General features: G+C 54.7%; 1 protein-coding gene across 2 annotated transcripts; it reads right to left on the bottom strand.

Annotated features, from left to right (window-relative positions):
- Positions 1 to 863: 863 nt before the first annotated feature.
- Positions 864 to 16,868, bottom strand: APOBEC2 (apolipoprotein B mRNA editing enzyme catalytic subunit 2). 2 transcript variants are annotated; one of them, XM_068995724.1, is made up of 6 exons: positions 16,811 to 16,868; positions 15,270 to 15,478; positions 14,488 to 14,626; positions 5,604 to 5,761; positions 1,767 to 2,317; positions 864 to 1,379 (listed from the first exon to the last, which is right to left on the bottom strand). In XM_068995724.1, exons 2-5 carry the CDS (start codon positions 15,440 to 15,442, stop codon positions 1,774 to 1,776), a joined length of 1,014 nt encoding a protein of 337 aa, XP_068851825.1. In that variant the 5' UTR covers positions 15,443 to 15,478; positions 16,811 to 16,868; the 3' UTR covers positions 864 to 1,379; positions 1,767 to 1,773. The 2 variants fall into 2 exon arrangements, with proteins under 2 accessions (XP_068851825.1, XP_068851824.1); XM_068995723.1 differs by lacking the exons at positions 14,488 to 14,626; positions 15,270 to 15,478; positions 16,811 to 16,868 and adding an exon at positions 9,004 to 9,087.
- Positions 16,869 to 22,860: the final 5,992 nt, after the last annotated feature.

The raw sequence follows: 22,860 nt of genomic DNA, 5'->3' as shown, positions 1-22,860 counted from the left end.
CGGTTTGGTGAGGATCCAAACAGGTTGATGTGCTCTAAAAAACTCACAGGGTTGAGTTTAAAGTGGGATTTTTACATTTCTTTGTTTGCTGCATTTGTAGTCCAGCTGTTAACACAAAGGTTGGTGTTTGTCACCCAGAACAAAAGCAGATCAGTAACACCTCAGATCCATGGAAAACTCCGGATTTGGAAGAGTTTGTTCCTGAACTGAGGAACTATCACAGACATTTCCTTTGTTTTTGGTTTCCCACCCTCCCACAATAACAAATCTTTTGGTCTTCTCTCATTCTGAATGCCCAGAAAAGTGCCAGGTGTGTTGAATAAATATAAAAATGGGACATAAGAGTTGGGAATTTTGTAGCATGACAGGGTTGCTGATTGGATTTCCTTGGGCAGGGACTGGGTTAATCAGTTCTGGAGGGTTTTTTGCTGCTGCAAATCCTCTTTGTGTCTTTAAGATCTCCCTGTTCTTACTCTCCCTGTTCTTGCCCGTATTTTGTAAACCTGTTTGGTGGGGAATTGCTGTAGCTGGGAAAAATAACCTTGGACAAAGAGAAATTTGGAGCAATGAGGTGATCCAGAACAGGCATTGAGGCTGCTCATGGATTCAGTCCTTCCCCTTATTTGTGTCTGGGTTTTAGTTCTGGTTCCTTGCTGGTGGCATCCCTGTGAGCTTTGTTTTACATGGACAATGATCCTGGTCTCCAACACTTGTATGTACTCTGGAAATTGTTTTGGCATTTAATTCTCCCTTCCCAGCTACAAAATATTCCCTGTGTGGCTGTCCCGGGATGTCCTTGAACTCGGACATGTCAGGTTCAATTTAGGACTTCTTGCAAGTAGAGAAGAAGGAATAAACAGTGCTTTGGCTTTTGCAGTGGCTTCCCATTTTATTTCACTTTGCTTTTGTATCCCAAACATCATTGTTTGATAATAAGTTCTTGGGCTCCATCATGATTTGGAAGAGAGCTGTTGGCCCTGAATTAAATCACAGCTCTGATTATTGAAGAGAACAGAGGGAGAAAATTTCTTTTTCACCTTAAATCCTTTTCTTTTCCCCTTTTAATGCATTTATCTAACCAGCAGCTTTGTTCTAAGCTCTTTTGCCATGAAATATTCCCAGAATGTGATCCCACAGCCTGCCTGTGGGTCACTGCCATCCCTTTCACCACAGCACGGGTTTGGTTGGGGCAGGGAGGGGGAGGAACAAAATACACCCAAAAAATCCCAAACACCAGAGCTCTGTGTGTGTGTTCAGAGTCCCACAGGGCCTTGTCTTCCAGAGGCTGCCTCTCCATCCTGCTGGAATCAAAGCTTTGGGAAGCAGGACTGTCCCAGGTGTCCAGGTCTGTCACATCTCTTCATGGATCCTTCCTGATCCTAGGGAGGGAAAAAGAGACACATCCTAGAGACTCTGAGGTGACTCTTCAGGACCCCACAGAAAAGGGAATTCTGCAACAGCTGGGATTTCCTTTAGTGATGTTTTTTTAGGGTTAGGCTTGGGGGTGTGAGTAAAATCCCCTTTGCTCTCCATTGCTCTCCCTGTTGTGCTGAATATCATCCATGTGGAGAACAGCGAAGTGTTCTGGTGGCCCTGGAACCTTTTTCATTCTTTGTTCCCGGAGGAGAAAACTGAAAAGCAAATAAATCCCTTGGGAATCTGCAGTGGGGGAGCCCCTGGAAGGGGAAAGTGACAGTAAGAGAAATCAGAACCCAAATTAAAGAGAGGAGAGTTAACGAGTTCGCCCCCCGGGAACCCTCGCTCACCTGAGCCTCAATGCAAGATCTCAGCCAGCTTCTCCTCGTAGTACTGGAAATTCTCCTGAATATCCTCCCAGGGCACGAAGGACTTGGCCTCCTCCCCTTCCTCCTGCTCCACAAAGTTCTTCCAGACATACTCAAAGTCTTGAGGCTTCATAATCCTCAGCTTGCAGCCGGCCTCCTTCATGCTCCTGAGGGCCGCCTGCATCTCGGGCTCCTCCCACATGAAGAGCCGGCCCACCATGATGGTGAGGCGCAGCCCCTTGTTCTTGCGCAGGGTCTCGCAGATCCTCTCGGCGCAGGTGACGCAGGGGCTGGAGGACACGTACCAGGTGACATCGTGGCGGGCACCACCCGCCTGGCACGTGGGCAGGATGGTGTTGAAAAAGGCCATCTCGGCGTGGGCGGCCGCGTGCTCGTCCTCCAGGTACCCCCGGCACGTCACCGGCTCCTTGCCCTGCGTCTCCACCACGTAGCACAGGAAGGTTTTGTTCCTGCCCGAGCTGTACTCCACGTTCCTGAACTGGAATTTGAAGAAGATGGCTGGGAGGCGTTCCCTGGGGAGAGGAGAGGAGTGGAGAGAGGGGGCTCAGAGGCAGATTTAGGCAAGGGTCACACTGGTGGGTGACCCCTGTGTGGGACCATGGACAAATCACTGCATCGCCCCTGATTTCTCTGGGTTCAAAGGTGTAGGTTGTAAAATATCCAGGATCAAATCCGACTTTGCTGTGAAAAGGTGGATTTCCTGCTGGAGTCCCTACTGATAAACTTCACCTACTCTTTTAATTTATTGTCCAGCTCTTTCTTTCTGTGGCTCCAGATAAGTGAGATCACCTTGTGATGGAACATCTCATAGGATGGCTCTGGAGACAGGGGAAGGGAGTGGGATGGAAAAGAGTGGGAAAAAATGCACGTGCTTCCAAGAATAGTGCTTTCCTACTTTGTATCTTGTGGCTCTTTGGGTAATGATTCTTTAATTAATGATTTTTTGAAGGGCAGACATGAGACACCCATTCCAGAGCCATGTCTGCAATGAGTTGTTTCACAATAACATCAGGTTTTTAAATATATCAGAGGCACAGGGAGTTTCAGCCCTGATTTAACTCTCTGACAGCAAAGGGGTCACAGCAGTGAGGAGGTTGGCTCTGGGTTTTGATGGAACAGCTGAAGCAGCAGCAACCTGCTCCAGGATGGATTGACTCAGGATGGATTGACTGGGAGCTGGATTTAGCCAGCCCTTCCAGATGGATTTTATTGCTTATCTCGGCGTGTGCCTGAGCTTAGCTGGGATGTTCACCTCCATCTCTGTTCCCAGCAATGCGGAATCTGCATTAGTTCAATTAATAACGTTCCAATCAGGAATATAAACCACACTCAGGCAGCTCATTCCAAAGCCTGGCAACCCTTTCCATGAAGAAATTCCCCCTGATGTCCCCTCATCCTGGTGTCTGGGAGGAGAGGCTGATCCCCACCTGGCTTCAACCTCCTGTCAGGGGGTTGTGGAGAGTGAAAATGTGTATGGAAATCATTTAAAAGCTGTTCACAGGCACTGAATTCCCACATTATTCTCAATATAAACCCCTGCTCTGACACCAGGCTGGGGTGGCACAGCTCACCTGAGGATAGGAAAGGTCAAAATTGAAACCTTCCTCCTCCAACTGCTCTGAAAAGCATCATTAAATGGCTTTTTTTTTAGCGATTTCTAAATGCTCCAACCTAATTTATCAAAGTTTCCCCTGGGTAGCAAAGTGTTAGATCACACTGAGACCAAAAAAAGTGGAAAATTTGAGGCAGAATCCTCAGTCTGGGATTGAAGTTGCTGAAACCAGGTGGGCTGGAGGAAAGAGCAGCTGCCCAGTGTGACCCTGGCACTGTCAGACAGAAGGGAAGCAAAACTTCTAATGAGGGAATTAAAAAGTGGATTATTGGAGAGAGTAACAAGGCCCAAGGAATTACTCCTACAAGGAGCCTCATTTACACCTGGGGAAAGAGGAAATAAATATGTCAGAAAATGTTCCCAGATTGGGATTACAGGCATCCAGCTCTGTGTTCAGCCAAAAAAAAATGGGATAATATTCTTAAAGAGAGTAATTGGCTTCCCAGAGTTTCCTGGAAGCCAGACTCCTCCTGGAGCTATAAGCAGCAGAGTGAGAACTTGGCTGGGAGTCCTGAGATGCCCCTAATCCGAGGGCTAAAGCTGAAATGCAACATAATTGCGTTTAAGTGCTTCTTTCCTGGCTGCAGTTGTGTTTCCTCAGCACTCACACAACTGCCTTGATTGGCTGGGAATTTGTAAATCACTGGAAAAATCCACGTGGTGATCCCAGGCCAAGGCCTGGCCTGAGCTCTCAGCGTCCTTCTTAAAATGAAAGTAAAAAAAAAAACCTGGGGTTTTTGGACTTCTTTTGGGGTCCTTTAGGATTTCTGCTTTGCTCCCTCATTTTGCCCTTTCCAGGATGGAAAATCCTGTCAAATCCTGGGATACCCGTGGCATTCCAGCAAAGGATTTAATTGCAGGATGGTGCTGAGGAAGTGTTTCGGCCGTGGTGAGCGCAGGGCCTTGGGTTTAGCAGGGAAGTTTGGACATCCTGCTCAGTCCCTCAGCATTTCTAACTGCAGGTTGAATGCTCCAAGGCTGGAAAACCCAATTTCCTCATTAAAATTCATTTTAGGACATGACTGAAGTGTTCAGAACTTTTCCCAGTGGTTTATATCCACAACTGTTGATGCCTTAGCTCCATTCCTAGCAGAGGGATGTTCTTTCCTTAAAAGCCACAGCTAATCATTATTATTTCTATGGTTGTATGTGGCAGAGACCATCCCAAGAAGGGATTTTTTTTTCATAGCAGTCACATTTTGAGAAGAAAATGGAGATTTTTCCACTCCTGGGCAAGAATGGAACCCAATTTTGTGACAAAGGTGCTGTCCTGCCTCACTCAACCTGGTCAGAACAAGCAGCCAAATTTCACCTGCAGAATCCTTCCTGCCAGCGCCCATGGCACAGGGATTCCAGGGGATATTTTGGAGGTCTGAGCTTTACTTTTAAGCAGCTGGAAGAAATCCTGGGTTTGGTTTATTTGCTGGGACACTCCTTTGGTGACTGATAAGGGGAATGTGAGGGGAGAAGGACTCATCCTGCTGCTCCTCCAGGGAGCATTTGGGAACGCTTGGAGGGAGCAAACACTGAAGGCTTTTCCTACTTGCAGCTGTCAGTTATGGCTGAGAGTTCAGCTTCCACCAGCTCCCTGTGATATCCTGCTTTTCCAAAGGCCAGGCTCCCTGCTGCCTGCTGCCTTCAAAACTGCCTCTTGTTTTGGAGCCTTTCTGCTAGCTGGGCTTTTTGGTTCCTTTAGGAAAGTCAGGTTCCAGCTGTGGCTGTGGAGCTCTTGAAAATGGGAACCTTTAGGTCTCTTGAAAAATCTTTCCCTCAGGCCCATCAAACCAGTCAGCCATAGGGTGATTTTCCTGATCAAGGTATGTTTTTCCTGATCCACAGGTGGAGAAACTCTCAGACAAGAGCCATTGATCACAGCAAGAAATCAATACCGAGCTCTCATTAAAGCCAACACCTCCGTCCCCATCCCACCAGCAGGGCTGGGAGGGAGCCAGCACTGCAGAAACAGAGCTGTTCCTATAAAACAAGTGGATTTCTGTGCCTGCCTGGTGGGAGTCCATCCTCTAAAAGTCAGCAAAACTTAGAACAGAACCCCACAACGAATCCAAACCATTTCAGGCTCTTCAGAAACGCACCACCAGAAGATGCTGCTTGTGTTGCCCCACATAAAAGCTGAGGCAGAGCTCTCTGAACACCCCCAATTCCATATTTAAATCCCGATCTCTTACCCTGTCACAATCTCAAAGGGTGGCAGGTCCTCCCTCTTCACCTTCTTCTTCTTCCCCTCGCCCTCCTCGGCGTTGTCGGGTTCCCCGTTCTGGGCATTGCTGGGCTCCTCCTGCTTCTCTGCCATCTTCCCCAGGACACTGGGACCGAGCCGTGGCCACTGGGAGAGAAAAAGAGCAATTTCTGAGAGCTCTGGGAGCTGAGGGAGGAGGGAAAACAGGGCTGGGAGTTCCTGCCCCAGGCACAGTTGTCAGGAACTAAATATGGAACAAAGCGGCAGCGGCAGGGGCTGGACGGGGTTGGGTGACCCAGGGCTCTCAGGTGTCACCTCCTTCCCCTGCCCTCTCCAGCTCCTTTCAGCAGCCCCTCTTGCTCCCCTTTTAATTGCAAACCAAGTGACAACTTCGCAGTGGGCGGGATGAGCCCATAATTTTCCCTGATGGAAAATCCTGGAAGCTCAAGCGGGTATTTATCCCTTGGGGTGACAGACGGCTGGCAAGGGGCACCTCCCTGCTCCCCCAGCCCTCTCCCTCCTCTGCCAGTGGATTCCATCGCTGACCTTGAAGGACCAGCTCAGCCTGGCCGAGCTCAGGCAGGAGGGGAAGGGGTCATGGCCGTTTTGGTGGAAAATCCCTGGGTTTGGCCGGTTTGGCTTCGTGGATCACCTGGAGCATCCCAGCAGGAGACCCGTGGTTCCTCCCACCCTGCTTATCCAGGACTCTGAGGGGGAAATCTCCTCGTTGGAGCTGTAAATCCAAGCCAGAACCTTGTCCCAAATATTTGAAAGCCCAGCTGGGGTTCCCAGTGAGCAGCAGTGCTGCTTCTCCCATTGTTCTGTGTTTTTCCTCCCCATAAATTCAGAGCATCCCATAAATTCAGAGTGTCCCATAAATTCCCAGTTCACTGGGACATATCTGGGCTGGAGGGGTTTTTCCCTCTCTTTTGTGTTTCCTTCAGGATTATATGAAATTATCCCAGCTTCTCACTCTCCATTTCAATCATTTACAGTTTGTATCCATCCCACCTGAGCCGAGCTTAACGAAAACCTGGGTGAGGTTCTCCCAGGGACCAATCCTGGCCATGCCACGGGGCAAAGGAAAAGGGAAAAGTGTGGGCAGTGCAGGATTTTGGAACCAGAGCACATTGGAAATCAAAACCTGCAGAACTGTGGGCTCTGCACTTAGCTCAGGACGCACCACCAGCAAACCTGGAGTAAAGATGGAATATTCAGCTGTGTTTGATGGAGTATTCAGTCAGTGTCGGTGGAAAAACTTGCTCTTAATTTGAGAAGGAGAAGAGGTATTCCATAAAAATCAAATCAGTGGGAATACCTGCTTTGGGGGAGCCAACTCAGCCTTTGTGATCCTGTTCAATTCAGCTCCCTGGAGCCTCGTGAGGAGGCTGCACCATCACAAAGTGAAATAAATCCACGCCATCGGGCAGGTCATTTATTACCAGAGAAAATGAATAATAAATTATCACAGATAATTAGTTCTGGCTGTTCTTCCCAGCCCCCTTGCCATCACCCTGCCTTGCTGTGCTGGATATCCTTTGGAGCTTTTCCTCGGTGCCACCATGGATGCAGTTTTTGGGAGACAGAGCACCCCTTTGAGGAGTTGTTGTTTAGGTGGTGTTGTTGAGGTGACAGAGCTGGCACCTGGAGCTCTGTGGTGACAGGCCAACCAAGGATTTGACTAATTCCAAGACATCCTATCCATGGAACATATATCTTCCACGGTGCGGGGTTTTATTTCTTTTTAAGCCTAAAATACTTTCCTGCAGGGCAGGAGTGGTGTTTTGCCTCCTGCGTGGTGACAACGCTCAAGTTCCACCTCTCCTGGCCAATTGCTGTCACCCCTGACATTTCAGGGGCTGCTTTTGGGGTGGGAATCCTCTCCCAATGACTGACAGCTCATTTCCTCCTAATCCTGATATTTTCAAGCAGCATCTCAGCCCCTCTCCAGTCCCTCTGACCCACTCTGCTTTATTTTTAGAAGCTCTTCATGGCTGGGGTCCCAGCTTTGCTGCAGCTTTAGTCTGGCCCCTCCAGGGGCTGAGCTCTAATCTAATCTGGGGAATGTGGCACCAAGGCTCCCCCTCTCTCCAGCCTTTCCCAGCTGCTTCCCAGCTCCTTCTAGGGCAGTGCTTGGAACAGCCACGATCCTCCCCCCACTGCAGCCAAAAATATAAAAGGGCACCACGGAGCTGCTGTGTTGGAGCTGGGGGTGGGTGAGGGCTCTGGTGGCTGTTTGTGACCCCAAACGTGTCCCCAGGGGCTCACGGAGGGACCTCCCAGCAGCGCTCAGGGGACCCCAAATCATGCACCTGCCAGCCAGAGTTTGTACTGAGGTTCCCCTGCACCTGTCCCTGTCCCCATTGATTTAATATTTTCTCCAGCTGGCTCTGAATTTGTTCATAAAATCCCAGGATCACCGAGGCTGGAAAATCCCTCCCAGATCATTGAGTCCCTCCTGTGCCCAATCCCCACCCTGAGCCCTGAGTGCCACATCCAGGTGACACCTCCAGGGATGGGCACTCCAAACCTCCCTGGGCAGCCCCTGCCAAGGCCTGACCGCCCTTTCCATGAGGAAATTCCTGCTGAAATTCCACCCTGAGCCTCCCCTGGCCCAGCCTGAGGCCGTTCCCTCTCCTCCTGTCCCTGTTCCCTGGGAGAAGATCCCAAATCCCCCCCGGCTGCCCCCTCCTGTCAGGGACTTGTGCAGAGCCACAAGGTCGCCCCTGATCCCCCTTTTCTCCAGGCTGAGCCCTTTCCCAGCTCCCTCAGCCTCTCACGGACAGAGCCCTGCCCGGGGGGGTCACGGCACAGCCACAGGGGACACCCAGGACAGGGCTAAGGGACAGCCTGTGCTGGGAGAAGCTTCCAGGCTTTGCTGGATTTATGGATACTGAGGATCCTTCATCCATCCAAGTCCAGAGCAGCTTCTCCAGTGACTTCAGAGGCACCTCTGAGCACCCTGATGGCTTTTATCTCCTAAACAGGGATCTCTGCTTATCCCTGGGCCTGTGTCCCCTGCAGGTCGTGTGCTGTCCCTCTCCTTGCAGCAGGAATTCCCAGATTTAACCTGGCTGTTCCCTTTCCCCATCTCCCACACCTGCCTGCCACAGGCCGTGCCAGGAAAAGGCCGCTTTTATGGCATTTTGGGGCCGGAGGAACATTTCGGGATAGATGTGAGAGTGAAATAAGAGCCTGGCCGGGTGAGTCATGGCTCAGCCGTGCTCTCCATGCCGAGGGGACAGCTGGTGGCACTAACAAAACATCTCCCTAGAGACATTGTCTGGCAGCCAGCCCCCTCCTGCTTTTTCCAGCTGTAACCACGGGACAAATAAATAAATAAACACTGACAGCTTCCCTTCCTTCCTCCCTCCCTTCAGGGTTCTCACCTGTCCCTCTCCTCCTGCCTCAGCACCACAAAGGTTTCGAGGAAGGGCTGGAAACGCTCCTGTCCCGCGAGGTTGAGCTGGGCAGTGCCCAAATCCCGGGGTAAGCTGCTCCAGCTGGGCTGAGCCCCAGGTGAGGGATGCTCTCACCTCTGTACCTGCCTTATCTTCCCAGCCAAACCCTCCCTGGCTCAATCCCCAGCCCTCACACCCCCGCACATGAGGAGCCTTGGCAGGCGCTGCTGCCTCCCCAATTAATTCCAAGCCCAACTGGGAGTTAATGACAGCTCCCAGCAGCATGTGAGCTCCTGCTGCCGTTTCCTGGGAGCAGCTCTGGGGGAAAAAGAGAGCTCCAGCCCTGCTGGAGCTGCTCTGAGCACAGGAATTTCGGTCCTGCAGCACCCAGAGCCGGGGCAGGGCCTGGCAGGGTGGCTGTGTCACCTGCACGGAGGTGCCAAACCCTGGCTGGCACCTCACTGGGTGCTCCAGCACAGCTCCAGGCTGCGGCAAATCAGGGAAAGCTCCGTCCTGCTGCAGCCAGAGTGCTGGGACAGCTGGGGAATCATGGGCTGAGGGAAAGGGAGGGAAAGGGAAGGGAAGGAAAAAGGAAGGAAAAGGGAAGGGAAAAGGAAGGGAAAAGGAAGGGAAAAGGAAGGGAAAAGGAGAAAGGAAAGGAAAGGAAAGGAAAGGAAAGGAAAGGAAAGGAAAGGAAAGGAAAGGAAAGGAAAGGAAAGGAAAGGAAAGGAAAGGAAAGGAAAGGAAAGGAAAGGAAAGGAAAGGAAAGGAAAGGAAAGGAAAGGAAAGGAAAGGAAAGGAAAGGAGAAAGGAAGGAAAAAGGAAAGGAGAAAGGAGAAAGGAAGGAAAAAGGAAAGGAAAAAGGAAAGGGGAAAGGAGAAAGGAAGGAAAAAGGAAAGGGGAAAGGAGAAAGGAAGGAAAAAGGAAAGGAGAAAGGAAAGGAGAAAGGAGAAAGGAAGGAAAAAGGAAAGGGGAAAGGAGAAAGGAAGGAAAAAGGAAAGGGGAAAGGACAGGAGAAAGGAAAGGGAAGGAAAAAGGAAAGGAGAAAGGAAATAAAAGGAGAAAGGAAAGGGGAAAGGAAAGGGGAAAGGAAAGGAGAAAGGAGAGGGAAAGGGAAAGGAAAGGGGGAAGGGAAGAGGAAGGGAAAGGGGAAAGGAAAGGCAGGAGGAGGTGGTTGGCTGTGCACAAATCCTGAGGCTGCTGCATCCAGGGAGCGATCACTGGGCCCGAGGGGCACCCTCAGTTTAATGGGAAATTCCTCCTCCTGGAGAGAGGGGCTGGAGTCTGGAGGGAGGGCTGTCACCAGAGAGGCGGCTCCGAGTGCCACCAGCCCTTGGGAGCCACCGGGAGCCCCTCAGGAGTCATGGGGACCACGGCACATCCCTGGCGTGGGACATTGTGCCCTGTCCAAGGGCTGGTCTGCAGTTGGGGCTGGACAAACACGAGCTTGGACAGGGCTTGGAGCAACCTGGGACAGTGGGAGGTGTCCCTGCCACGACGGGGGGGGGGGGGGGGATGGGACAATCCTGAAGTTGCCTTCCATCCCAAACCAATCCAGGATTCTGTGAAACCAAGGCTGGTTTGGGGCTGTGCTGCTCAGTCTGGGCAAGAAACCCTCCAGATGACTTTGAAATGTCATTAAAGTTATTTTCATGCAAGGGGGCTCAGTGTATCTGTTTAAACAGCAAATGCACCAAATGATGCTTTAAATATTAATACAGGAGGGTTTCTCACTGAATTTAATTTTCCCGATTGATTTCAAGCTGCTCTGGATAGCACAGGGAGGAACATTTGCTATTTTTGCTGCCTGTGAGAAGAGGCAGGGGGCAAAGAAAAACTCCTGCTGCTCTTACAGGTGGGCTGGGAGGAGGAGAAACTGGAAGGAAAACAAGAACAAGGCAGCCAGTCCCAGCAGCTGGGAAAATGGGGAGGGCAAACATGGGAAAAAAATCTATTAATCTTGATTTCAGATTTTCCTTTGCCTGCAGAAAAAAAAGTGGGAAGAGGAAATAGACCCAATTTATGAAAGCTGATCAAATATGCATTCATCTATTTAATTGGAAATGTTATTAAAGAGTTGCAGGTATGAGCCAGATCAAGAGCCACCAATTTAAATGTGATTTAAATAATTCTCTCCCCTTTCCAAAAGGAGATAAAGGTTCATTTAATCCCTCCTGGCCTCTCTGGATGGCCCTGCTCATCCGTGTTCCCTGAGGACAGGATGGGCTGAGCCTAAATCAGCCTTGACTCCCCCAAATCCAACGTGCAGCCAGACCCTGCCTGCATTGGAGGGAGAAATAATTCTCATTTACCTGTCCTTGGGCATGGGAGACTTCCTGGGAGACACAGGAGCTGTAAATAAGTGCAGTGGTAACACAGAAAAGAAAGCCCTGAAGTGTTAAAGGATTTCTTTTTTATTTCTTTTTTTTTTTGTAAAGCAGCTTTTGAGGTCTCCAGTGCTGCTGGCAGAGCTTTGTGGGGCTGCTCCTGCTCCCAGCCTCAGCTGCTCCATGGCCTTTTCCTGCAGCTTTTCCTTGGGAGAGCACAGCCCTGGGCTGGCAGCAGCCCTGGGAAAAGGTGGCCCGAGCCAGGGGGGAAAAAGAATGGATCAGAATCACCCAATTTTATGAGGAACTACAAATTCCAGCTGCTCTCAGCTCCTGGGGTTCAATTCTCGGCCGTGCTGAGGCCCCAGCTCTGCCTGAGCTGGATCCAGGAGCATCCAGCATCTCCCAAAATCCAGCTGGATGTGAGTCAGGGAGGAGCCCAGAGCCAGGAATTGTCCTGCTCACCTCGGGGCTGGGGTGACAGGACAGAGGAGCCCCTCACGGAGATGTCCCCAAGGGAATGTGGCCCTGCTGTCCCCAAGGAGGGGCCTTGGGCACTTTTGGGTTCCAAACCCACCTGGGCCATGCACTCCCAACCTGCCCCAGGAATGAACCGACCTGTGGAGTCTTCCCAATCCCCTTCCCTTGATCCTGTGAGCTCTTGGAACCAATACAGGGAGAATAATTGGGATTTATTTCTTTATTCTCCAAAAAAAACCCCCAATGGCTTCTTTTTATCCAAAGCGAATACAATTTATGTTACAGCCCCAGCAAAGCCCTCCCACCCCCTTTGGGGTACCCCCCACCCCCAATTACAGCCCCAATTACAGCCAGTGCCAGGAGGAAGATCCACGTGCCCCTTCTCTTCACATTTCGTGCTTTTAGCAATTCAAAATAACATAAAATCCATCTGGAGACCCCAGAGCTCAGGTTTCCACAAAAGGCCGGGGTAAGGGATGGACAAGGATGAGTCCATGCACCCCTTGTGTCCGATTCCACCCTATTCCTTCGGAATTCCTTGGATTTTAACCTTTCCTGATTAATGACAGAATGGAAATGCTCTGGGATGAGGCACTTGCACTGCACCTGACAGACTTTGTTGGGGCTTTTTGCCAATTAAATAATTAATTACAGCCTTCCAGGCAGTGGGAGCAGCCTCAAATTTTACAGATTCTCGTGTCTCTGCACTTGAGAAAAAGAACAAAATGAAATGTTTTCTTCAAAGGCACTGGTGTGAGTTTTTCAGTTCTGATGAGGGATGGCACGCTGAGGTGGAAGAGAGGAAATTCCTCTTGGGAGAAGCATTTGCATGCTGCTCACTGCTGCTTTATCCTGGAGCAGGGAGGGGAAGGAGTGGGATGCTCCCCAAACAGGAGGCAGAGCCCAATCTCCATCCACCAGCAGAACCAGCCCCATCCCTGCTGGCAGATAAAGAGCTGAAGCACAAACCAGGGGATACAGGAACACGAAGCAACGGCACGACGAGTGAAAAAAAAGAGAAATTTCTTTTTAAAAATGGAGTAATTTCTTAAAAAATCAAGTAATTAAAAAAAAATCAAGTAGTTTCTTTTTAAAAAATCAAGTAATTTCTTTTTAAAAAATCAAGAAATTTCTTTAAAAAAAATCAAGTAATTTTTTTTAAAAAATCAAGTAATTTCTTTTTTAAAAAATCAAGTAATTTCTTTAAAAAAAATCAAGTAATTTTTTTTAAAAAATCAAGTAATTTTTTTTTAAAAATCAAGTAATTTCTTTTAAAAAATAAAGAGATTAAAAAATAAAATCAAGTTCTTAAAAAATGGGTGTGCAGAGGTGAAGGGCATTTTGGTTTGGCCCCAGCAGAGGAGATGGGATTTGCCACGTGTGTGACCAAGCTCAGCTCTCGGGGGGATGGTGGCAGTGGTGAGGGGTGCCCGGGGTTCCCAGCCTGAATTATGCCAGATCATTTGGCTGCTGGAATTTGACCTGGTGGCTTTAAGGACAGGGAGCAGCCGTAGCCCCCAAACCCGCTGGAGAAAACCCCATCAGGCTGCCCAGACCCTTTAAAGGAAGGAATGGTGCAAACCTCTCACAGAGCCGCGGTGGAGCTGAGAGGAGGAGGAGGAGGAGAAGGAGGCAAGTCCCAAAATGAACCCCCCGAATTCTTTACAGCTTGGTTCACCTCAGGACAGTTTCGTTATGCCAAACGCCTCGGTTTAGTCGCTCTTGCCCGGCTTCTGCTCGGGGTTGTCCTTCCAGATGCGGATGGTGAGGCAGGTGGCCATGGCCAGCCAGCCCAGGTAGGGCAGCAGCAGCAGCGCTGCCACCGAGTTGATGCGGTACCAGGAGCACGCGGTGCCTATGGCCAGCCCGTCCAGGAGCAGGATGTCGATCAGGGCCTGCGGCAGAGAGAACACGGTGATCGCAGGCTCGGGAAAGCGGCACAGCCCCGCCCGGCACCGCCAAAATATCCCGGGCCAGGTTGTGGGGAGGTGGGACAGGGATGGGGGTGTTCGCGCTGGGGCGATCCCAAACCCCAGGACATCGTCCCTGGGCTCCAATGAGAGGGATCTGAGTGTGTCACACCGGGGGCTGAGACTAATTAATGTGCTCTTCTCTGCTCGTTATCGAGTCCCACAGATTAACACCCTGTTCACGGCGCGCGTCCCCTTTGCTGACGACAGAACCCGCTCGTGGTGGTGGCCGTGGCCACTGAACCAACTTTCCAATGTCACCTTTCACCCCCAGAGTGGCAACATCCAGGTGGAAACGCAAATCCCTATCTGTGCCCCTGGCACCTGAGGCTCTGGCACCTGAGGCAGTGCCTGGTGGCCCAGCCCGGGTGTGGCCGTGCCCGATAAGCCCCCGGCAGCTGCTCCCCGCGGGGGATGCCGACAGTGCTGTTGTCGCTCAGGGTGTGACCCCCCCAAAGGACTTTATCTCCCAGCCCGGACCCTTAACTGGGGGGTGCAGCCCTGGCACTGCCCGGCCCCATCTCCCGCCCGCATCTCCCGCCTGGCTATCGGAGCGGGCCGAGGCTGGAGGGGGCTGATACCATTGTCCGGGGGCACGGGCAGCTGGAGCTGGGCTAAAGCTCCCTGGATGGTCACATAATTCTCCTCAGCACCGCTCCAAAGCACCCCAAACCCGGCTGAAAAGCCCCAGTTACCATGTTCAGGTTGCGGGCACCGAAGAACAAGAGGGGCCATGCCCAGTTCAGAGCCAGCTGAGCCCCGTAGAGCCCCAGGGGGACGATGGCCTTGCTGCTGCAGCCACCCAGGTCGTTCCACACCAGGTAGGAGGCGTAGCTGTGAGGAGGGACACCCATTAGTGCCCGCAGCCACCCTTGGGAGGGCCAGAGGAGCGTTTTCCCCGCCGGGGGTTTGCAGGAGAGCTGTGTTTGCACAGCAGCATCCACGTCAGGCACTGAGCTGCTCTCTGGGAGCAGGGACAGGACCCAGGGAACAGCTCAGGGGAGGTTTAGGTTGGGTATCAGGGAAAGGTTCTTCCCCCAGAGGGTGCTGGGCACTGCCCAGGCTCCCCAGGGAATGAATGGGCACGGCCCCGAGGCTGCCAGAGCTCCAGGAGCATTTGGACAGCGCTGCCAGGGATGCCCAGGGTGGGATTTTGGGGTGTCTGTGCAGGGCCTGGAGTTGGACTGGATGATGCCCTTCCAGCTCGGGCTATTCCATGATTCTGTTCTATGATTCCACGTCCCTCGCTCCTCCCAAACCTCCCCTGCCCCACCCCTGAGTGGCTCCTGTCCCCTGCCCAGTGCCATGGCTGGTTGTGGCATCTCCCCCAGGCTGTGCCCCTGCCAGCACAGTGCCAGGCTCACACCTGACATTCCCTGCTGGTCCAGGATACCCCAAACCCCCGGGCAGAGCCTGGCAGGGCTGCTCTGGCTGTGCCAGGGGCAGCAGGACGGGAGGCAGCGGTCTCAGCACTCACCCCATGCCCGTGTACAGCACGGTCCAGGCCACAGGGAACACTCTGCGGGATGGGCACCAGGAAGGCTTTTTCAGCTTCTCGTACCACGCTGGGATTTCCTTCCGGTTGAGGAACCAGCCAAGGAAACCTCCGACGTGGGGCAGGACGGTGAAGCCCACGGTGTAAGCCCACATCCTCCCTCAGGGGCTCAACGTCTCCTTTTTCCTGCTCTAAGTTAAAAACAAAATCCCAGCATCACTTTTAAAGGACTTTTTTTTCCCTACTTCCATCCTCTAATTCCATGTTCCACTTCAGCCCCCAAGGCAGATGGACAGGATTTCATGTGTTCAGTCCCCTCTGCCCCTCTCTGAAATGGGGATTATTCCAGTCTGGGACATTTCCCCCCCTGATTTTCCCACTCTTTCACAGCTCCCTGCAATATTCCTGCGAGGTGGGAGGACTGTGAGCAGATAGGGCTGCAGGGGCTGTCCCCATCCCTGCTCCCGGGGCTGGCAGGCTCTGAGATGCCTCCTGGAGCTGCTCCCCGTCCTCTGCTGCCCTCAGGATGAAAACCCAAACTCCGTTCAGAGTTGCCCATGATTTTTCACCGTGGATTTCTATTTTAATTTCTCTTTTGAAAGAGGTCTGTGAAAGAAAAATCCTTCCAGCGGCTTGAAGTGCTCCAGGAACCCACAGCAGAGGGGACTCCCACCTGTGCAAGGGGTGAGCTGAGGCTCAGGGGGAGTTTCTGGATTTGCTCACGGGCTTCCTCTTGGATAAAACCAAGGGAAAATTGCTTTAACAATAAAAGCATTCCCACCCAACGCAGGGTAACACCAGGATACATCCAGAATTCAGTTCTTGTCCCCTGTCTTCCCCTGCAGAGCTCCGAACCTGCCACGTCCTCCCCAAATCCCCCTTCCCTCCGGATCCATCCCGGAATCAAACCCCAATTAACATTCGTCAGGGCTGCCACGCAGGGGCCGCCAGGAGCGCAGTTCTGTGCTGTCAGCACGAGCACAAAATGCACCTGGGAAGGTTTGGGATTTAGGAATGCAGGAGGAGCACGGAGCAGTCCCTGAGCCAGGGAAATGTCCCGGAGCCCGGAGCACTGCTCAGGAAAACAAGGAGTGGAGGATGGGACTGACCTGGACAGGCTCTGGGTGGGATTTCAGTTCGCAATTAACACCCTGCTGCACCCTCAGCTAATTGTTATTGTTGTTAGCACACCACAACGTGTTTGGGAAGGCGGTGGGAGCCAACTCCCACCTCACCGAGGAACAAACACCCCAGGCACCAACCAATTTCTACATCTGACAATTTATAGCACTCCTAAAGTAGCCACAGAACCAGGAAACGACTGAAAACGGAGGCAAATCCCAGCTCAGTCCTGCTCTAAATGTGACCCAGCCCCGCCGAGTTCTGCTTCCCACACACATCGCAGGAACGGAATATGGGAAAAGCGGATTTCCCCCAATTCCTTTGCAGCTGCAGAGGTGAAGGAGGGTTGAAAAACTTTCTTTTGCCTCGCAGTGCCGCCCCTGGAGCTGCCTGAGCCTTACCTGGGTCAGTGCCTCGCTCCGCCTGGCCGAGGGAAGGGCTTGGACATCCAGGACCGGCCCGTCCCCGCCGCAGGCGATCCCCGTGTGCCGCGGCTGGCAGCCGGGTTTTACCCAAATAGCCCCAAACTGGGCGGTGGGGTGGGGCTGGATCAGATTAAACCGGGGAGCTCCCGCTGGGGACAATCGCCGGGAGTTTGGGGTGCTGGAACCCGTCAAGGGCACGGTGGCTTTGGGGTTGGCACCACCGGGATGGACCCAGATCCACACCTCGGGTCACATCCCAGAGCGTGTCCCTGGTGTGGGCACGGGACAGGAGCTGCTGTGGTGTTCGGTGTCCCGGTCACACTCATTTGGTGTCCCTGTCACACTCAGGGGGTGTCCCTGTCACACTCATTTGGTGTCCCTGCCTGGCACCCTTTTTGAGTGCCACTGTCACATTCCCAGGGTGGCCCTGCCATGTTCATGGAGTGTCCCTGTCACATTCACAGGGCACCCCTGCCACACTCAGAGGTGTCCCAGTTGCATGTACAGGGTGTCCCTGTCACGCTCAGGGGCTGTCCCTGAGTTCACCCATGTTCACAGGCTGTCCCTGCCACACTCACAGGGTGCCCCTGTCACACTCAGAGGTGTCCCTGCCACACTCACAAGGGTGTCCCTGCCACGTTCACCGTGTGTCCCTGTCATACTCATGGGCTGTCCCTGCCACGTTTGCGGGGTGTCCACTCATGGGGTGTCCCTGCCACATTCAGGGCTGTCCCTTCTGCATCTAAAGGGTGTCCCTGCCACACTCCTGGGGTGTCACTGCCACATTCACAGGGTGTCCCTGTCACACTCCTGGCCTGTCCCCCCCCCCCCCCCCCCCCCCCGCCGTGCCCCAGGGTGTTAATAACACCCCATTAATTAACCAGGTGCTTCCCGCGGGGCCACCTGTGCTCGGCCCTGTGGCCGGAATTCCCTGGCGGGTAAAACGAAGCTGTTCGGGCGTGTGAAATGGCAGAGGGAAAAGCCAGGAATCAATTTCCATCAGGGAGCTGTCTGCCAGGGCCGGGAGAATGAAACGCTAATTCCCAGCAGTTCTGGGTCATTACCTGGATTTCATGGAGTTAGGAGTGGGGCTGGCTCCTCACACGCTGGCATTTTGCTGCTGCAACAGGAACCAGGAAAATCTCCTCTTTTACTGGGCTCCCAAGGAAATTTTTTTTTTTGTGGGAAGAGAAAGAAAGGGGGGAAAAAATGCTGCAAAAAGCCAGGTTTTCAGCTGGCCTGAATCCTGCCCTGCCATGGGCTGGTCCAGTGGCATTCCCACTTCCAGTGACAGATGCAGCGCTCGTTAATCACAGCCCCGCCACCTGCATCTCCTCCCGGAGCCTGTTGCTATTTGCGACTGGAAATTTGTGTCATGGAATGATGCAGCTCCCAGAAGAGCCCGAATGGTTTCCGTCAGTCAGGCCCTGCTGCGCTGCAGAGCTCAGCCCCTGCTGCCTCCACCAGCCCCTGGCAGCTCTGGCAAAAAGCACAAAATTGGACAATTTTCAGCTGGAGATTTTCCTCCCCCTGGGCACGAGCCCAGTCCCACGTTACTGGATGGCTTGGCAGGAATGTGCCCAGGCTGGTTTGGAATTTAATGTGCTGGAAGAATGAGGAGCTGAGGGTCAAATCCCAAGGATCTGGTGAATCTGGGATGCTGGGAATGCTGCTGGTGATGGGGGAATAGAAAATGGGAAGAGTTAAAAATAACAGGGGCAGTTCCAGGCCTTCAAATTGTGTCTTTGCTGAAGTTTAGGGCAAAGAAAGGGATCGGGGAGTGACGGAATGGTTTGGGTGGGAAGGGACCTTAAGGATCACCCAGTGCCACCCCCTGCCATGGGTAGGGACACCTTCCACTATCCCAGGCTGCTCCAAGCCCCATCCAGCCTGGCCTTGGACACTCCCAGGGATCCACGGGCAGCCACAGCTGCTCTGGGCATCCTGTGCCAGGGCCTGCCCACTCTCCCAGGGAACAATTCCTTCCTGATTTCTTCACATGAAGACCTGAGGTGCACGGAAAAATGGGAGGAGATTTGCCCCTGGTGGCTGCCACCAGGCTCCCATTCCCTCCTGGGCTCGAGGATGTTGGACCTGGCTGGCCTGGAGCCGGGAAGAGCCTCTCTTGCAGTGTTTACTGGGTGGCAATGAAGCTGAAATTTGGCAGGAGACAGCGAGAGGGAGGCAGAAAGAGCAGGATCGGGTTTGGGAAGAGCCTTTGGTGGCACCAGCAGTGCTGGATTTACCTGTGGCACGAATCCATGCACACGGGATGAATCCATCCCAGGGGACGCGTGTGGTGCCCCCGGGCTCCCTCCTGCTCCGGGCACGTGCTGGAGCAGGGAACAACCCTGGGAATGCTCTGGAAAGGCTCCTCCAGCACAGCCCTGCCTCTCCCCTGCTCCCACGGATTTACACCTCGATACCTCTGCGTTGGATCATTTGTCAGTAACCCAGGCTGAGCTGAGGCCGCTCTGCAGCTGAACCACGTCCATCCCACGGCTCGGGAAAGAGCAGGATCGGGTTTGGGAACTCCTTGGTGGCACCAGCAGTGCTGGATCCATTTACCTGTGGCACGAATCCATGCACAGACTCCCCGAGGGACGCGTGTGGTGCCCCCGGGCTCCCTCCTGCTCCGGGCACGTGCTGGAGCAGGGAACAACCCTGGGAATGCTCTGGAAAAGCTCCTCCAGCACAGCCCTGCCTCTCCCCTGCTCCCATGGATTTACACCTCGATATCTCTGCTTTGCCTCATTTCACAGCAACCCAGGCTGAGCTGAGGCCGCTCTGCAGCTGAACCACGTCCATCCCACGGCTCGGGACAGTCCGGATTTGGGAGGCCCGGCTCTGCCGCATCCCTGCAGAGTGTGGGACACGCAGAGCTCGGTTACACAACGCTGTTTGTTTTCCTCTCCTTAGCAACCCCCGCACGTTGTCCTCGGAGGTGCTCGCTCCGTGCAAGATTAATTGCTCAAATAGAAAGGCCCCGTTAACCTGAATATATTATTGAAAAGCAGCATATTTCAATCTGCCCTAGATTTGAAAATAGAGATGCCGGGTCAGCTGTTGGCATAAATCTGCAGAGCTCCTGGAAGCCGGCGGAGCTTCCCTGATTTACATCGGCAATAAAGGCGGCCTGGATCGGCTGCCAGGATGGGGACTCGCCTGGCTGCCACCAAGGACGTGGCAGGGGACAGGCAGGACCCTCGTGGCCATCCCTGGGACCTGCCAGCCCCGATACTGTGGCACAAAAAATTTCCTTGTGCTGGACTGAAAAAAATCCCCAAACCCAAAGCACCACCCTACTTTTATCTTTAATTTTTTTTAAAAAAAAGTCTTTGTGGTTTTTTTTTTGGTGATGCTGCCATGAAAATCCTGGATCACATGAAGGGATACAGGAATTTCCAGCTGGTCTTTTGGGGTTTTTCCGTGCGGGCTGAGGTGGTCTGGAGCCCCCAGCACCTCAGACTGGATGTGGAATGAGCAGGGAGCTGGATTTCCACCTTCTCCCGGCTAGAGGGAATTTTTTTAACGGGTCGGTTTGGGGATGAAAGCCCAGTTTTGAGGAGTTCCGAAGCTCTGCCTGTGGGGTGCACAGAGGGCTGGAGGAGGCTGGAAGGGAAATGGAAAGGGGGGTGGAAAGGGGATGGAAAGGGGATGGGAAGGGGGATGGAAAGGGGGATGGAAAGGGGGATGGAAAGGAGATGGAAAGGGGGATGGAAAGGGGGATAGAAAGGGGATGGAAGGGGGATGGAAAGGGAGATGGAAGGGGGAGATGGAAATGGGGTGGAAAGGGGATGGAAATGGAATGGAAGGGGGGTGGAGGGGGGATGGAAAAGGGATGGAAAAGGGATGGAGCTGGCTGGAGGGGGCTGGAAGGGGGACAGAAAGGGACAAGAAAGGGGATGAAGAGGGCAGAAGGGGCTGGAGGGGACAGAAAGGGGCTGGCAGGGCTGGAAGGAGCTGCCTCGTGTGATAACGCCGGGCCGGGGCTCGCCCTTATCTGCCCGCGGGAGCCGCCCCTGTGCAGCCAGAGGGATGGATTCCAGCGGCCCCGGCTCCGCACCTTCCCCGCTGCCAGGGGAGCCGAGCCGGGCCGGGCACAGCCGGGCACAGCCGGGGCACAGCCGAGGCACAGCCGGGCACAGCCGGGGCACAGCCGGGCACAGCCGGGGCACAGCCGGGGCACACCCGGGCACAGCCGGGGCACAGCCGGGCACACCCGGGCACAGCCGGGGCACACCCGGGCACAGCCGGGGCACCGCCGGGGCACAGCCGGGGCACCGCCGGGGCACAGCCGGGCACAGCCGGGGCACAGCCGGGCACAGCCGGGGCACAGCCGGGCACACCCAGGCACACCCGGGGCACAGCCGGGTACAGCCGGGCACACCCGGGCACAGCCGGGGCACAGCCGGGCACACCCGGGCACCGCCGGGGCACAGCCGGGCACAGCCGGGGCACAGCCGGGCCGGGCACAGCCAGGCACAGCCGGGCACAGCCGTGGCACACCCGGGCACAGCCGGGCACCGCCGGGGCACAGCCGGGGCACACCCGGGCACAACCGGGCACACCCGGGGCACAGCCGGGCACAGCCGGGCACAGCCGGGGCACAGCCGGGCACCGCTGGGGCACAGCCGGGGCACAGCCGGGCCGGGCACACCCGGGCACCGCCGGGGCACAGCCGGGGCACAGCCGGGCACAGCCGGGGCACAGCCGGGCACAGCCGGGCACAGCCGGGGCACACCCGGGGCACACCCGGGGCACAGCCGGGGCACCGCCGGGGCACACCCGGGGCACACCCGGGGCACAGCCGGGCACAGCCGGGGCACCGCCGGGGCACACCCGGGGCACAGCCGGGGCACAGCCGGGGCACCGCCGGGGCACACCCGGGGCACACCCGGGGCACAGCCGGGGCACAGCCGGGGCACAGCCGGGCCGGGCACACCCGGGCACCGCCGGGGCACAGCCGGGGCACAGCCGGGGCACAGCCGGGGCACACCCGGGGCACAGCCGGGGCACACCCGGGCACAGCCGGGGCACAGCCGGGCACAGCCGGGGCACACCCGGGGCACACCCGGGGCACAGCCGGGCACAGCCGGGGCACAGCCGGGGCACACCCGGGGCACACCCGGGGCACAGCCGGGCACAGCCGGGGCACCGCCGGGGCACACCCGGGGCACACCCGGGGCACAGCCGGGCAGCGCCGTCCTGCAGCTTCCCCGATCACCGCCGTGAGCTGAGCTCGCTGATTCACCGCGCACCGGCTCGGGCCCGGCCCAGCTCTAACGTGACAGGAAATATTTGGCTTTCGGCTCCCCTGACCGGTAATACCTGTTCCTGGGAGCCCCGGGGAGGGCTGGGGCAGCCGGGACAGGGACAGCCCTGCCAGTCCCCTCCAGTCCCTGCCAGCCTTTCCTAGCCCCTGCCAGCCCCTGCCAGCCCCTGCCAACTCCTTCCAACTCTTTCCAGCCCCCTCCAGCCCCTTTCAGCCACTTCCAACCCTCCCCCCCCCAGCCCCCTCCAGCCCCTTCCAGCACTTTCCAATTCCTTCCAACCTCTGCCTCTTTCGGCTCAGGTGTGAGCCAGCTGCAGAGCCCGGGGATTTCTCTGTGTCTGGATCTGCCTTGCCCTATTCTCATGTGTTAAATCGACTCATTTCTCCTTAAAAAGCCGCCTGGTGCCCTGCGAGGGGGAGCTCTTCATTTCCAGGCTGCAGCCGCAGATTTTTTGCCAGAAGATGCCAAGGAACAAAAGAAGAAGGGGCTGTGAAATATCTTGTGCTGCCCCGGGCGTCACCCGAGCCGGGCAGGGCTCAGCTTTCAGCTTTGATCCCGGCTCTGAGCGTGGATCAGCCCCCGCCAGGCCCGTGTGAATCCCCCCGGGATGGGATCAGCACAGCGAAATTCCAGGGTCTTTTCCTGGGGACATGGATGGGCAGGGACCCGGCTGGAGCAGATGGGAGGGGATTTTTGGAGGGAATTCGGGATTGGGAATGACTCGTGCACGAGGCAGCGCTGTGGTTTGGG

Source organism: Aphelocoma coerulescens, chromosome 26 (genome assembly GCF_041296385.1).
Source record: "Aphelocoma coerulescens isolate FSJ_1873_10779 chromosome 26, UR_Acoe_1.0, whole genome shotgun sequence".
NCBI lineage: Eukaryota > Metazoa > Chordata > Aves > Passeriformes > Corvidae > Aphelocoma > Aphelocoma coerulescens.
This window is presented reverse-complemented; position numbering and strand designations above follow the sequence as displayed.